The 13,457-nt window shown below is 36.0% G+C and overlaps 3 protein-coding genes across 8 annotated transcripts; 2 read left to right on the top strand and 1 right to left on the bottom strand.

The window, feature by feature from the left end:
- The first annotated feature begins 1,040 nt into the window (after positions 1-1,040).
- On the top strand, positions 1,041-6,378 carry LOC135799306 (unc-112-related protein-like). The gene is made up of 8 exons (XM_065312358.1): positions 1,041-1,578; positions 1,633-1,832; positions 1,896-2,106; positions 4,367-4,557; positions 4,623-4,860; positions 4,913-5,125; positions 5,183-5,419; positions 5,484-6,378. Exons 1-8 carry the CDS (start codon positions 1,201-1,203, stop codon positions 5,682-5,684), a joined length of 1,869 nt encoding a protein of 622 aa, XP_065168430.1. The 5' UTR covers positions 1,041-1,200; the 3' UTR covers positions 5,685-6,378.
- LOC135799316 (protein mono-ADP-ribosyltransferase PARP12-like) lies at positions 2,594-3,864 on the bottom strand. The gene has a single exon (XM_065312377.1). The coding sequence runs from the start codon at positions 3,605-3,607 to the stop codon at positions 2,747-2,749; it is 861 nt and encodes a 286-aa protein (XP_065168449.1). The 5' UTR covers positions 3,608-3,864; the 3' UTR covers positions 2,594-2,746.
- A 632-nt stretch (positions 6,379-7,010) lies between the features above and the next one.
- Positions 7,011-12,974, top strand: LOC135799304 (golgin subfamily A member 4). Of its 6 annotated transcripts, XM_065312346.1 has the most exons (13): positions 7,011-7,188; positions 7,538-7,746; positions 7,810-8,019; positions 8,645-8,812; positions 8,895-9,938; positions 9,998-10,303; positions 10,415-10,498; positions 10,591-10,878; positions 10,937-11,047; positions 11,260-11,304; positions 11,375-11,428; positions 11,518-11,634; positions 12,241-12,974. In XM_065312346.1, exons 1-13 carry the CDS (start codon positions 7,179-7,181, stop codon positions 12,268-12,270), a joined length of 2,676 nt encoding a protein of 891 aa, XP_065168418.1. In that variant the 5' UTR covers positions 7,011-7,178; the 3' UTR covers positions 12,271-12,974. The 6 variants fall into 6 exon arrangements, with proteins under 6 accessions (XP_065168418.1, XP_065168421.1, XP_065168420.1 ...); XM_065312349.1 differs by lacking the exon at positions 8,645-8,812; XM_065312348.1 differs by lacking the exon at positions 11,518-11,634.
- Positions 12,975-13,457: the final 483 nt, after the last annotated feature.

The raw sequence follows: 13,457 nt of genomic DNA, 5'->3' as shown, positions 1-13,457 counted from the left end.
ATAGCGCCAGGCGCTGACAACATATGGCTTTTGATTGCACTCGTGTGAATGACTCCCAACGCCAACCAGGCATGTAATTATCGCATTAACAACATTATTGACATGAATTATTACAATCGACTTATTTCTTCTAGTGGCTCTGGATAATACGAACGAATACCACTTGATACACCATTGACCTCTTTAGTGATTTATTACGTTATGGATTTCTGCGCATTGGGCAGAAGTTTAATGAACCCTAAATTGAATCTGCACTTCCTTATTTCGACACATATAAAGAAAGTGCTGGGAGATGCAGGAGGCTGTGTAAATATTTAGATTTCACGAAAGCTGCGCTTTCAATTCTAACAAACTATAATTTTAGGCTCGAATACAAACGATTTCGGTTCTTATTTTTGACTGGATTGTTTTAAGCTATTTTTATATTAATAGATTGCCTGCAGTGCGGCAGAAATAAGGTTTGGACTAGGGGTGTGAAATATCAGTATTAAATACCGACATTTTTCAATATAATATTGCTTTCGATATGTGCCGGTATAACGATATCTCGATTGCAATTTGAAAAGCAAAATTCCTTCTTCCTGCTTTTTGGGACATAACTGTCACTTTAAACTTCAGCTCCAAAAAGATTCTACGCAGGTAGTTTCAGAAATAAAGAAATAAATACTTGGGGGAAAGATTGATTCATTTATTATTTACTTTCTTGAAACTATTGTCAATCTATTCTTAATTTACTAATTGTTTAACTCGCTGATTAAATAATTAATAAATTTTATAAATATCGGTATGCCAATATTTTGATTAAAAAATACCGTATCAGGCATGAACATTTCCTATGCGCCGTCTAGTTGGAACAAAATATCTACTTGACCTTTTTATACTTGCATCCAACCCGCAAAAAATGTTGGGAGAAGGTGTGCCAGGGGTACCTGAGATTAGGGTGTGAACAATTTATGTAGCATGTACACGTACAGGTGCAAGGAGTTTCCTTTAATGTATAATATACTTCACACGCAACACTTAATTAAGTTAAAATGAAGCACGAAAAATATTAATATAAAATATTTATTTTTAGAAATAACAAACGATTGGTCCGATCACGCAATTTGGTGGCCACAGAAAAATCGATGGCTATCCAATACAAGATTAACCCTCAATCAACTGGAAGTCCAAGCGGATGCAATCCTGCACTTTACATCTATGCACAAACAACTCACCGTACAATTGCCGGACTTGCGATACTTAAATCTGCGCGTTGATTTTTCAATCAACACCTTCTCGACGGTAATCAGCCTTTGCAAAGATCTTAGCATAAGATACCCCGAAGAATTATCGTTGGCTAAACCGCTGGAGTCGATTAACTTGAAGTACAACTTTAAACATATGCCCAAGAAAAAGGTGGAACAAAATGGGGTACAACGCAATGGGCACTTGCAGCCTGATACAAACACATTCATTGGCAACCATAGTCCGGATGGTAGCACAGGTAGTTTAGAAAAGTCTGGATTTTCGTGTACGCCGGTAACGCCGACAAGATCACCACACTCTGCAGCGTCAATGAGCACACCCATGGGACAGGTATGTATGAGTGAGAGTTAATTTTAAGAAATGGTATGATTTTAATTTTTATAGAATGGAACATGGAAACGCAATGGTTTTGGCAATAACGTCAGTGGTTATTCACCGAATGTCAACAATAGCGTGAGCCTGGAGGAGTTGAACGGCTCTTTAAATCACTCGCTGGCTCAGAGTCCCACTTCCGTGACTCCCGAATGCCGGCGGACGTTGGTGCGTCCGAAGACATTAGTTGAACGCGCACGAATGAATGTGGCGTATGTTTTGCATTAAATCGAGATTTCAGATTTCATTTACTTAATTTTTTTTTTAAACTTCAGGTGGTTGGACTCCTCGCTGTCTATCATGGAGCAGGGTGTGAAGGAAGGTGATACACTTTGCCTTCGTTTCAAGTTCTACTCGTTCTATGATTTGAATCCCAAGTACGACGCCGTCCGGATTAATCAAATTTACGAGCAGGCAAAGTGGCAATTACTCAACGAGGAGATTGACTGCACTGAAGAAGAAATGTTGATGTTTGCTGCGTTGCAAGTAAGTAATTTGGAGCATAATAACTGGTTTTTTTTTTTGATAATGCGTGAAATATTATTTTTCTACTTCTCCTTTAAAGCGCCAGTTTTTATACACAAAAGGTGGTATTTTAAACACGGACGGACAAGACCGTATGAAATGCATTGCCCGCCAGTCAAACAAGTCAAAATTACAAATTACAAAATTACATTTCTCAGAAGTGTGCTATCGAATTTCGAAAATTTAAAATAAAAAACCTCAACGAGGCAAAAGAGGAAGTAGAAAAAATTGCGTAAGCCTCACGTGTAACGTCGTTTGGGTGTATGGTGATAGTTTTGTGCACGTTGCTAATAGCCACCATTGAAATACATTTTTATTGTTTGCTGCTCAACATTTAATCAAATAAGAAAAACTTAATTTATAAACATGATATTTGTATCGAATGCATATAAAAACAGTATGCAATGCGATCGTATTCGTTTGATTAGGTTCTCGAAAGATAAGTCAATTTGAATTCCACATTTTTATATAACTTTATTATAAAATTTTTGACATATTCTGATACAGAGATAACTATAATAATTACAATATTTCAAACATAACACATAAAATTAAACGCATACAGTTATCACTTAATTAATTAATATAGTTAGTACCGTAATTAATCTAAGCTTAGATTGCTCATCAAAGAATTCACATTCTGTACCTCTCTGCTCATTGTAAATTTGATAACGTACTTTGGATAGTATGTATCATCATCATACTTGACAATAACATCCCCTTTGACATTTTGTGTGCAATCATACCCTCTTTCAGGCACTTTGGTAAATTGCGTCCCCATAGTTGATTGTATCCTTATAACTTTGCACACCAGCATGATTTTAACAGCAGCACCTTTATCACAATAATGAGTGGCGTAGAAAGAGATTGGACTGAATGAGACGCCATGTCCGAATTTATGATGTACGCACTTGCGGCGATCCAAATTATTTTTGCAAATGGAATCGAAATGACGTTGCAGTGTTCCATGATACAACTCTTCTTCAGTGCACGAATTAGTTTTGTATATTTTCATTGTTTCACTTTTCTTTAATTCATACATAGCTCTCTGTATGGGGTTGTCAATACTCTCAATCGAAATTACTTTCATGTAATACTTGCCGGTTATAGAAAATCTGCTTTGAATCTCTTGATATTTGAATGAACTTGATGACAATTTTGTTAACTTGTAACAGTTGTTGTGGGGAATATCTTTGATGATATTTACAGGCCCAATAATATGACCACGTCTCTCCATAATTAATTTTTGTCGCCTTAGTTGTTCAGCTCGTTGTTCTTGTCTTAGTTGTTCAGCTCGTTCTTCTCTTAATTGTTCAGCTCTTCGTTTCAATTGTTCAGCATGTCTCTGCAGTTGTTGCGCTCTTTCGTACTCTTTCAAGCGAATACTTTTCGCTCTCCTCGATTCTTCCGCTTGTTTCCGTTGTTCTTCAAGTGTAGGTTCACTAGTTAATAACGCACCCATTGTTTAATTGTATAAACTATGCAAATTCTTATATTCGTTGTTGATATGGCGACGAGCCGCTAATACATACTATCAAGTTTCATTCGTGCACTGCATTATAACTTGCGAGTTACATACATCGGGGAACCCCACAATTCATGTATCCTTACTTGAATGTATGGTGGGAGGAACACGTAACAACGACAGATTATTTTAGAATTACATAGGTTTTTTACTAGCATATAACATGCGCAGGCCTTGAACTAATAATAAAAACCCACTTTGGATTACACATATTTTTAGATTTTTGGAATTAATTTAATTTTAAATTACAGTGGAATCCCGGTAATCCGGCGTCTCTTGTAATCCGACATAGTCATATGCCATATGTTTGTACTTTAGGGTTGGTAATTTGTCGGATTACAAGGTATTCTTTTGTAAAAAAATCCGGATTGTAAGGGGTCTAAGGCCCCTAATTTCTTGCGATGTGTTGATATTGTAGTGTGCTTTGTTCCAATTTGATCAACACTTGTAGCAACTATTGCCTGGCATATTTTTAATACTACGCAGTTGTTCTAATCGACAACTTCCGTTTGAAACTATTCCACGCATGTGGAATACCCATGGACCCATGATGTTTACTAATATCTTTAAGTTGCAACTGCTACCTCACGACTCAAACTGTTGATCTTCTGTTGAACTGCTAAACGAAAAATCATGAATAACCAATCGTATTTGAGGTGTATCGCCATTTTTATCATTGTGCATGATGCAATTCAGTTGCAGACGAACATTCAGGCAAACGAGCCACAGCCCAACATAGAGAATGGGAATTCACATCTAGCAGACGACGATGATATTGATGCGGCGCTCACCGACCTTCAGACTACATTGGAGGGAGTCAACGTTGACAGTATACCCAACGATATCACCCAAGTGCCTGAACTATACAACGAAATGCGCTTTATGAAGTATGTTATCAATTGTACAGCTCATATATAATAACACAATAATACGATGAATTATTTATTTTCAGGCCGAAAAAGTTCGGATTCAACTCGTACAAGCGGCTATTGTTTTCGTACAGGGATTTGAATTTATACTTGTACAAGACCCGCGAGGAGATGATTCATCGCTCTGCGCATTACTATTCGATTTCGTTGCAAGGTTGCGAAGTTACACCAGAAGTGAACATAAGTCAACGAAAATACATAATTAAATTAGAAGTTGCCGAAGCTGATGGAATGACTGAAATGCGCATTAAATGCGACAATGTATGTGTTTCATTTTAAGTTGTGATGTTTGTTATTCATAAAGTATTTTTAGGAGGATCAATATGCTACATGGATGGCCGCGTGCAAACTAGCAGCGAAAGGCAGATCACTCGCCGATAGTTCATACAAATCTGAAGTCGAATCGATCAAGCAATTGCTACAGCTTCAGAAACCAGGCGATGCGCCTACGCTTACCCCTTCGGCCGTGAATATCAACCCCGAAGATTATGTTGCGCCAAGATTTGTCAAGAAATTAAAGGGCAAGGTAGCAGCTACCATAAATTTGCTTAATTGCATATGTAAATTATGTAAATTGTTATAGCTTGTTCAAAGAATATTGGAAGCCAATTCAAACGTAAAAGACCTGCCATTAATGGAAGCCAAACTTAATTACATTAAAGCATGGCAGAGTCTTCCAGAATATGGTCTTACACTGTTTGTGGTCCAGTTTATGGGGCAGAAAAAGGAGGAGCTTCTTGGTGTCGCCCACAATCGCATCATGAAAATGGACATCAACACTGGAATGCACATTCACACATGGAGATACAGTTCGTTAAAAGTGCGTGTACAATAGATTAAATATTACAATGTATTTTACTAACCTTTGTGTTTTGCCATTGCAGGCGTGGAATGTAAATTGGAAAGCAAAGCATATGATGACGCAGTTTGAGGACACCAACATTATCTTCAGCTGCCTATCGGCCGATTGCAAAGTTGTGCATGAGTTCATCGGCGGTTACATTTTCCTTTCAATGCGTTCGAAGGAAGCCAGTCAGACGCTGAACGAAGAGTTGTTCCACAAACTCACGGGGGGCTGGACATAACTTGATTTTATAATGTTGATTGATCGATGCCAATAATTTTGTGCCTTAATAGCTATAATATGTACTAAATCTGAATAACTTAATTTACAAATTTTAAAGTTAACAAGTACAACAGCATGCTTGCTTACGCATTCTCGTTCACACGCAAATATATTGTAAAAGAAATTATACACTGTTTATAAAGTTTTGACGAATCAAATTATTCAAGCCAATGATTCATGAATTATTTAAACAACGTTATATATTTTTAAGAGTATTTACAAAATGTATATACAGTTATTTAATTAAGTATTTTATTGAAATGCGCGGTCCGGGATATGTATATTAAAAGCAAAATTGCTACTTTAACGTATTTATTACGCACACTAAATATTGTTTCTAATAAATCTATGTATTATATTGTAAATGTGTCGGTTGTCGCCTGGCCGACTAGCGATTGCTGCAATCTGAAACCAACTATTATACCACTAGTTGCCTTCAAGATATGTACCTAATATTTGTATTAGAATTTATATAGATTTGTGGTCTAACAATGCCTAACAATGATTGTGGAATGTTGCAATGTTTATTTTCAACATTCCGCAAAATGTTTTATCGTATTTATATCTGAACATATGAAAGAAAATAACATTCATGTTTTAAAGAGTAATCTATGTATTGATATTAATCTTTAATAGACAAATATATTAACGGATATGTGACGTACATTAATTGTGGATCTTCGGGGGTTGGAATTTTAGGTTATCCTGAAACACTATTTTCTTCAATTTTTTTAAAGGCCATAGAATAAATTAATTCTTTATTCACTGGCGTATTGGTTTCTTTTCATTATTTAATATTTTATAATGTCTTCGTCAAAGCCTTTGCTGAATTTTGGTAAGTATGCAAAATTAGCAGATTTTTTGGCATTAGTGAAACTGAATTTTTACATTGAGATTCTAGATATAGATAGTTTTTTTAACTTCTACATCAACTATTTACTCATATTCTCACTTGATACATCTCGTTCAAGCCCGATGTGCCATTTAAATTCAGATATGGAAATGAACAAAATCTTGCCTCACTGAAATGATAATTGTTATTATTTTTTAAATTAAAAAAATTAACATAATTTGTTGTGGTTGTTGATTGTTTTAATTGTATTTGCACCAGCGTGATAATAACTACAGCAAATCGTTATATGAAAAATGGAAAAGTACGAAAAGTTTGTGTGAATTAATTTCGAATAAGATTTTGATGGGTACATCGCTTCGATGAGTGTATGCGCAAGCGCAGTTTGCCGGATGGGTCATGGGTGAATTCCACACTCCACGTCCGATCGCGATGGAGCGACACGCCACTCCCGCGTGCGACCGAGAAGAGCTCAGTCTCCGGCCCCGAACTGTCGAAGTGTGATGCGGTGTAGCGTGTCGTGCAGGTTTTGCCGCTGTGTATCATTTTAGTCTGCGTTTCTTCAACGTTTTTTCTCACAAATCATCCGCATCGCAAAATCGTATGTCTTATTGTAAGTATCTCAATTAAAACATTTCCTAAATAATACGCCTACCAAGTGCACGTTCTCCGGCCGGCAAGTCATCGGCCACTGTGAAAACGCTACGTGGCCTTGAACGTGTGCAAAGCGTTGCTTTAGCGGCTCTGGCGTCCCGCAAATTCACAAAATAGTTGCCGATAGCTTGTTCGTGTGCATCTCATTGGTGCACTGAGAATTGATATGATTAATTAGAGCGTTGAAACGAGCGCCGTACACGCCTCTATCACATTATGAAGCAGTGGCACTGTCTCTCTGAAGCGAATTCTCTGAGTGCAGTGCATGTGGCAAATTTCGCTTCATTTTGAATCATTTTCTTTTGCAGTATATTACACAATGGACATCGAAACTATTTATTTGATTGTCGGAGTGTTCATCATTCCGTCGCTTATGTTAATTGTATTGCAAAGACTGTTCAAGAATAAGAGTTATGAGGAGGTGATTGCCGAACAACGCCAACACTCTAATGCATTGTTTAGTAGTCAACCCAAACCTAAAGTTAAAGATAAGAAACAAAAGAAAGCTTTGAAGAAGGTATGTTTACCAACTTAGGTAATTTACATCATTTATTTCCACATAAAACGTCTGCTGTTGTAGAGTAAAGAAAAGAAACCATCCTCTGAAGTCACCACTGATGAAATTGGTGAGGAAACCAGTGACCTTGCTGAGCACACTGAGGAGTCAGCAAAAGAGGAAGTTGATTGCACTGCCATGGTGAAAACAGAGGTGTCTAAAACAAACCATCATACACATGTTGAATTTAAGGAGGCAACAACAGTTATTGAGGAGCCACTTAAAGAAGTGAAGGTAATTATATTCTACAAACAATCTATTATTACTAATCTTAAATGATAAGAGCATGTGCAGTGCTTAATGTTTTTAATTGGGTCTAATATATAGCGTTATACCAGTTTAACTTGCTTCAAACACTCGGAAACAATATTGTAATTTAATGCTGAAAATTTGATCTTAATCAGTTTCGGCGCCACGGGTCAATTTGCAGAGCCCATTTATCAAAAATTTAAATTGCTTTTGATTTTAACTGCATGAGTTGTACAGCAACAATCAGCACTTCTAATTTTAACGATGACGGCGCTTTGCAGGAATATGTCTATCGGTCTCGTTTAGATAAATTAATTCAAGCAGGCGTCAAATTGCTGACGCTGGCGAGTTGTATTCGAAATAAAACTGCTCTTTTTAGTCCCATCAAATCATCTTATTGTTGCAATAAAAATTAAGTCACAAAATTTAATTTAAGTCGCTAATTTTTGTAGTTTTAACAATGCTGTTTCCGATACACTACAATTGTGTGTATGCTATTGTATAAACATATTTGTGATTCCCATGATTTTATAATTACAATAATAATGGGGGCTATGTAATGAACTAACACGGTATTCTTTTCTTCTGTTCTGTCTGGGGAAATGTGCAGCGTAAGCCACGACGCGAATCTGTGAAACCGATTTTGGTAAATCGAGATTCGTCGTCAGAGCTAATAAGGGATGTTATAGAGGTGCCTCAAACGAATCACTTCGAGGAATCGCACCCGAAGGACGAGTTTGAATTGTTCAATGCGCACAATTCGAATTCGCAACATGCCGTAAGTTTGTTTACAAACACAAGTGTTATTAAACGATACGACATTATTATCGAGACACTAAATCTTATTGTTTGCCTTGCAGAAAGAAGAAAAGAATAGCGCTGAGAACAACAATAAGAAAACAAAGAAGCAGGCCGCCGATAAGAAGATCAAACACCAAGTTAACGAAATTATATCCAAGAAAGAAAAGGAGAAAGTTGAAGCTCCTATTCAGCCGCTACCTCAGCCTTCAAAAGAAATGTCAATCGAGGAGGTGAAAGAAGTAAAGGAACAGCTTGTTGCTCCTGTTGTCCAGAATGGAATATCTGCTGTTCCGGCCAAAGATAAAAAGAAAAAGAAGAGCGAATTCAACGTACTCACGCAGAATCACGAGAAGTCTGCTTTAAATGTAAACTTATCACAGATGATTACTCTTGTCAGGAAGGCGGATATGTCTAAACAGGATGTCCAAACGCTTATCGATGTACTCCTAAATAAACAACACGATGCACCATCCATCATTGACGAATGGAGCGAAGGTAAAGGCGATCCAATGCAGAAACTCAAGAAACAACTCGCTGAGAAGACTCAACTTGTCACCGAACTACAGGAGTCTCTTATCGGTGCGCAGAACAAAATGCGTGAAGTTCGTGCGGATCAACAAGGCGAGCGTTCGCAGTTATTGCAGGCTGCGCGTGACTATCAAGAAAAGTTAAATCATCTAAAACATGAGAAACTCCAATTCGACAAACAAGTTCTTAGTCTTAATCATAAATGTCAACAAATGCAAGAGACTGCTAATGAAGAGGCTAATAAGAACCGGAAATTGATGGAGGAATTCAAGGCACTCCAAATTCAGCATCAGCAATATATGCAACAGATGGAACATAACATAGAGGGATTGCAGTACGAGTTTGCGAACAAACAGATGCAAATCAACAAACAAAGCATACAGTATCAGGCCGAGTTGGAACAGGCGCATAAAGATATGCAACTCAAAGATAACCGATGCGCTTCCGATCGTCAACAATTCAATAAGGAGCTGGAGATGTGGAGAGAAAAGCTGCAAGACTTGGAAAAACGCAAGAATCAAGAGATTCAAGTACTCCATCAACAACTTGATGAAGCAAAAATGGAGATTGCTAAAGTAAGTTTCATCAGCACAGGTTAAATTAAATTAAAGTAACATTGATTATTTGTTTAAAGGTTAGTAACGAATTGAGAATGATTCAAGAGAATAACTCGGCAATGTTGCGTGAAAAAGAAATTGAAATTGCGAAACAAATCAGCCTTAACAACTCAAACCTGCAAGAAAATCACAAACTTATGGAAGAGCTCCAGAAAGTGCGTGATGCTAAAACGAATGGTTCCATTGAGCAAGGAAAACAACACCAGTTAATCATCAATCAATTAAACATGGAATTAAAGAACGTTATAAATCAACTAGAAAGTAGTAACATGAACAGTCAACAGAAAACTATCGAATTGGAGGAATTAAGAAATAAAAATAATGTGAGTATTACATTTATTATTTATGTATGTGATATATAACTCTAATATTAAGCTAATTCTATTATTACTGTAACACTTGCATGGTTTGTTTCAATATCACCGATTGTTTAGGATTTGCGTAAAAAGAACTGGAAAGTGATGGAAGCATTAAATGCAGCCGAAAATAGAGTGCGAACCTCCCTGAACTCGCAAACTGTAAGCATCACATCACTTTCCATTTGTTTAATTAAAATATATTTGCTTGAAAAATTACAAGAAAACTATGAACATTTTTTGTTTTATTACAGAAATTGTTGACTCAGTTGGGCGAAATACCACCACCAGTAGACCCGATAGAAGCAAGAACAAAATTCCTCAAACGTGTGTTCCCAAGCATAGTCTCAATTTCGGCAAATTTAAGTGAAGAGCAGTGGGACAAGGCTGTACATGAAGCTGTTCGAGATTATGTCTTGGCCACGGCAACGCCGGCACCGGCTCCGACTCTGCCTGCCAGTCATAGTAAAATTGAGGATGACGCGGAACTTTTGAAGTTACGCGCAGAGAACACAAATTACCGAAAGATAATCGACCAGAGTGTACGTTTGTATGAAATCTTTGAAATCTTCTATTATTATTATTTTTTTGCGATTACAGGAGGCAATTTTATGTAAGCTGCAAACTCACGTGGAGGAGGAACAAATTCGTTGGGGAAGGGAGTTGAAGATAAAAGAAGATTCGATTTCAAGACTTAGTGAAGAATTGGAAGTAAGTAGAATAATTTACATTAATAAAAAAGCATATTTTTGACGGCTCATTCTCTCAATGGGGTAAACACAAAAAAATTACAATAAAAATGTCATTAAGCAATATTAAAAATAACATCCACAATGTAAACAAAATCAGGCTTTTATCAGTCATGAGAAGCACTCCTACTTTGTGCACGTATTGCATATTTATCATTCGTTTGTGTATTTCAGTTGAAAGAAGAAGAATTGCGACAGAAAGGTGAAAGTCTGAATCAGGTAACATTAAATAGTTTCACTAAACGCTTAGAATCTCTTTACGTCCGGTTTAATCATATTCTCCTTGTAGGCAATTATTACTAATAGTCATTGTACTAACGGTCCTACTGCTGGTTTAGAATTTGTAAGTATGATACGCTAACAATGTTTGCGGTGCTTTGGCATATTGCTTTCATTTGCGCTAACATGCATCTATTTCTTTCCCTGGGTCAGAGTGTACCGAAGGTACCAAACGAACAACCACAGGTAGCACAATTAAATTCCACCGATTCAAGTGCCACTTCATCCGTAGCTGATGCAACCGAGAAAAAGAAAAAGAGAAGAAAGAAGGTATATAACTCTCATCGCATGCTAATTAACATTACTTAACTGTTCTGCTTTTTGTAATCTATAATAATGATTTTTTTTTTTGCAAATGGTATAAATGTTTGTAAGTATAGTGTAGCTTCTTTATAAAGACGCCGACGGAACCTGGCATTTGATCAAGTTTAAAAGAAGAGCCGTTACAACGATTAACAAAAAGTAACTCATTATTATGATTTCATTAAAAAAGTTGTATATATTTAATATCGGCTCACCTTATAAAGAAGCTACCATTTTTTTCTGCTTCCACCTCTAAAGCGCCAGGTTTTTTCACGGTTTTAAGAGACAAGCAGCTAAAGTTCAAATATACAAACCTCCACGTGGAAGTAGAGTGGAAGTAGAAAAAATTGCCTAAACATCACGTGGTTAAACGTTGTTAAATGCTCGATCTTAATCAATCTCGTGACAAAAACTCGTGCCACTTAATACTTAATATACTATAAATGATTCCATAGTAATTGGTGATACTGTGTTATGGAATCTGGCCATATTGGCAAATTTTAAATCATTTAAAAACAAAGCAGTTTGAAGTTTAAAAAAAAGTTGCTAAATCTTTTGTATGTTTTGTTGCAGAAAAATAAGGACAACGTCGTCACCAATTGAAGAAATATATTAATACTTACAATAACCGACTGAAATTACCTAAACATTGAAAACGCATTAATTGCAAATGATAGGCATACAGTAATTAGCTTGTATTTCTTTAAGTTATATTTTTTGATACTTGACGTACTTTACGATAATTCCTATTACTACAAAACTCATATTACTCATTATTATGTTTATTTATTAGTTAACCGCAACAAAGTAATAATACTTATATACATATGTTTAACAACATCGGAGTACGTATTAAGAACCCTTTACTCTTAAGGTCACATCGCAAGTCACTACTGCAACATTCCAATTAAATCTTTGGGATAATTTGAGTGCAATAAATTTATCAAGGAATACAAATAACGCAAAAAATTAAATATTGTGATATTTAGGTGGTCATTCCGAACTGATTTTAATTATCTGCAAAGTGAATCATAAATTAACACCACCCCTATAAAGTAATAAAACTCCGAACAACATTTAATCCGCGGTCCACGAATAACAATTTGATGTTTGTGCTGAACATTGATTTACGAGTATTATTTGGTTTTCATTGTGAAAGAAGATATCACTTTATGAACTTAAAGCCTTGTGAAAATTGCGTTTGTTTATGCATTTGGGTTTATGTTGGGTACATTGTTTTTGTAAGAAGCCTGGGGAGAATATCTTTGTACTAATCGCATAGATTTAAATAGATTTTTCTAAGAAAATGTTGGCGTTTTTCGAAGCGGACAGATCTGGAGATTATGGATACTTTAGTTTAGCGCTTAAATAAAATTCCTTGATTAATAAAAAATTAAAATTTAAACAAATTAGAAATTAATTCCATTCTTTTTCAGTCGGACATTAAAATGTGATAGCAATCGTCGTTACCTCCACTAAATTGTTTTTCTTGAGAGGTAAGGCTACATACAAAAGTCAATAACTAGGAATTAACCTCGTTGTAATATGGATTACGCTTTTTTTTTCTTCTATTTTTGCTACTTGCATTACTTTTGACTTTGTAAAGTATACTCAAATTTAGTACTTTTTTTAACGCAATCGCTTATATCCTTTTTTGATTTAATCGTGTTGCATTGCTAGTTTTAAATTTTCTCAGTATGTTTCGCCATAGTTGCATTATCAATTGTCACAGTTGATTCGCTACGTGATTAAACCCAAAATTGGAAAAAAGTAAATTATACTAGCCAAAG

This window comes from Atheta coriaria, unplaced genomic scaffold (assembly GCF_025399875.1).
Source record: "Atheta coriaria isolate IRGN ID8LTWV9N9 unplaced genomic scaffold, Caltech_Dcor_3.1 hic_scaffold_9_pilon, whole genome shotgun sequence".
Lineage (NCBI taxonomy): Eukaryota > Metazoa > Arthropoda > Insecta > Coleoptera > Staphylinidae > Dalotia > Dalotia coriaria.
Note: the sequence above shows the minus strand (reverse complement) of the source record. Positions and strands in the feature narration are given on the sequence as shown.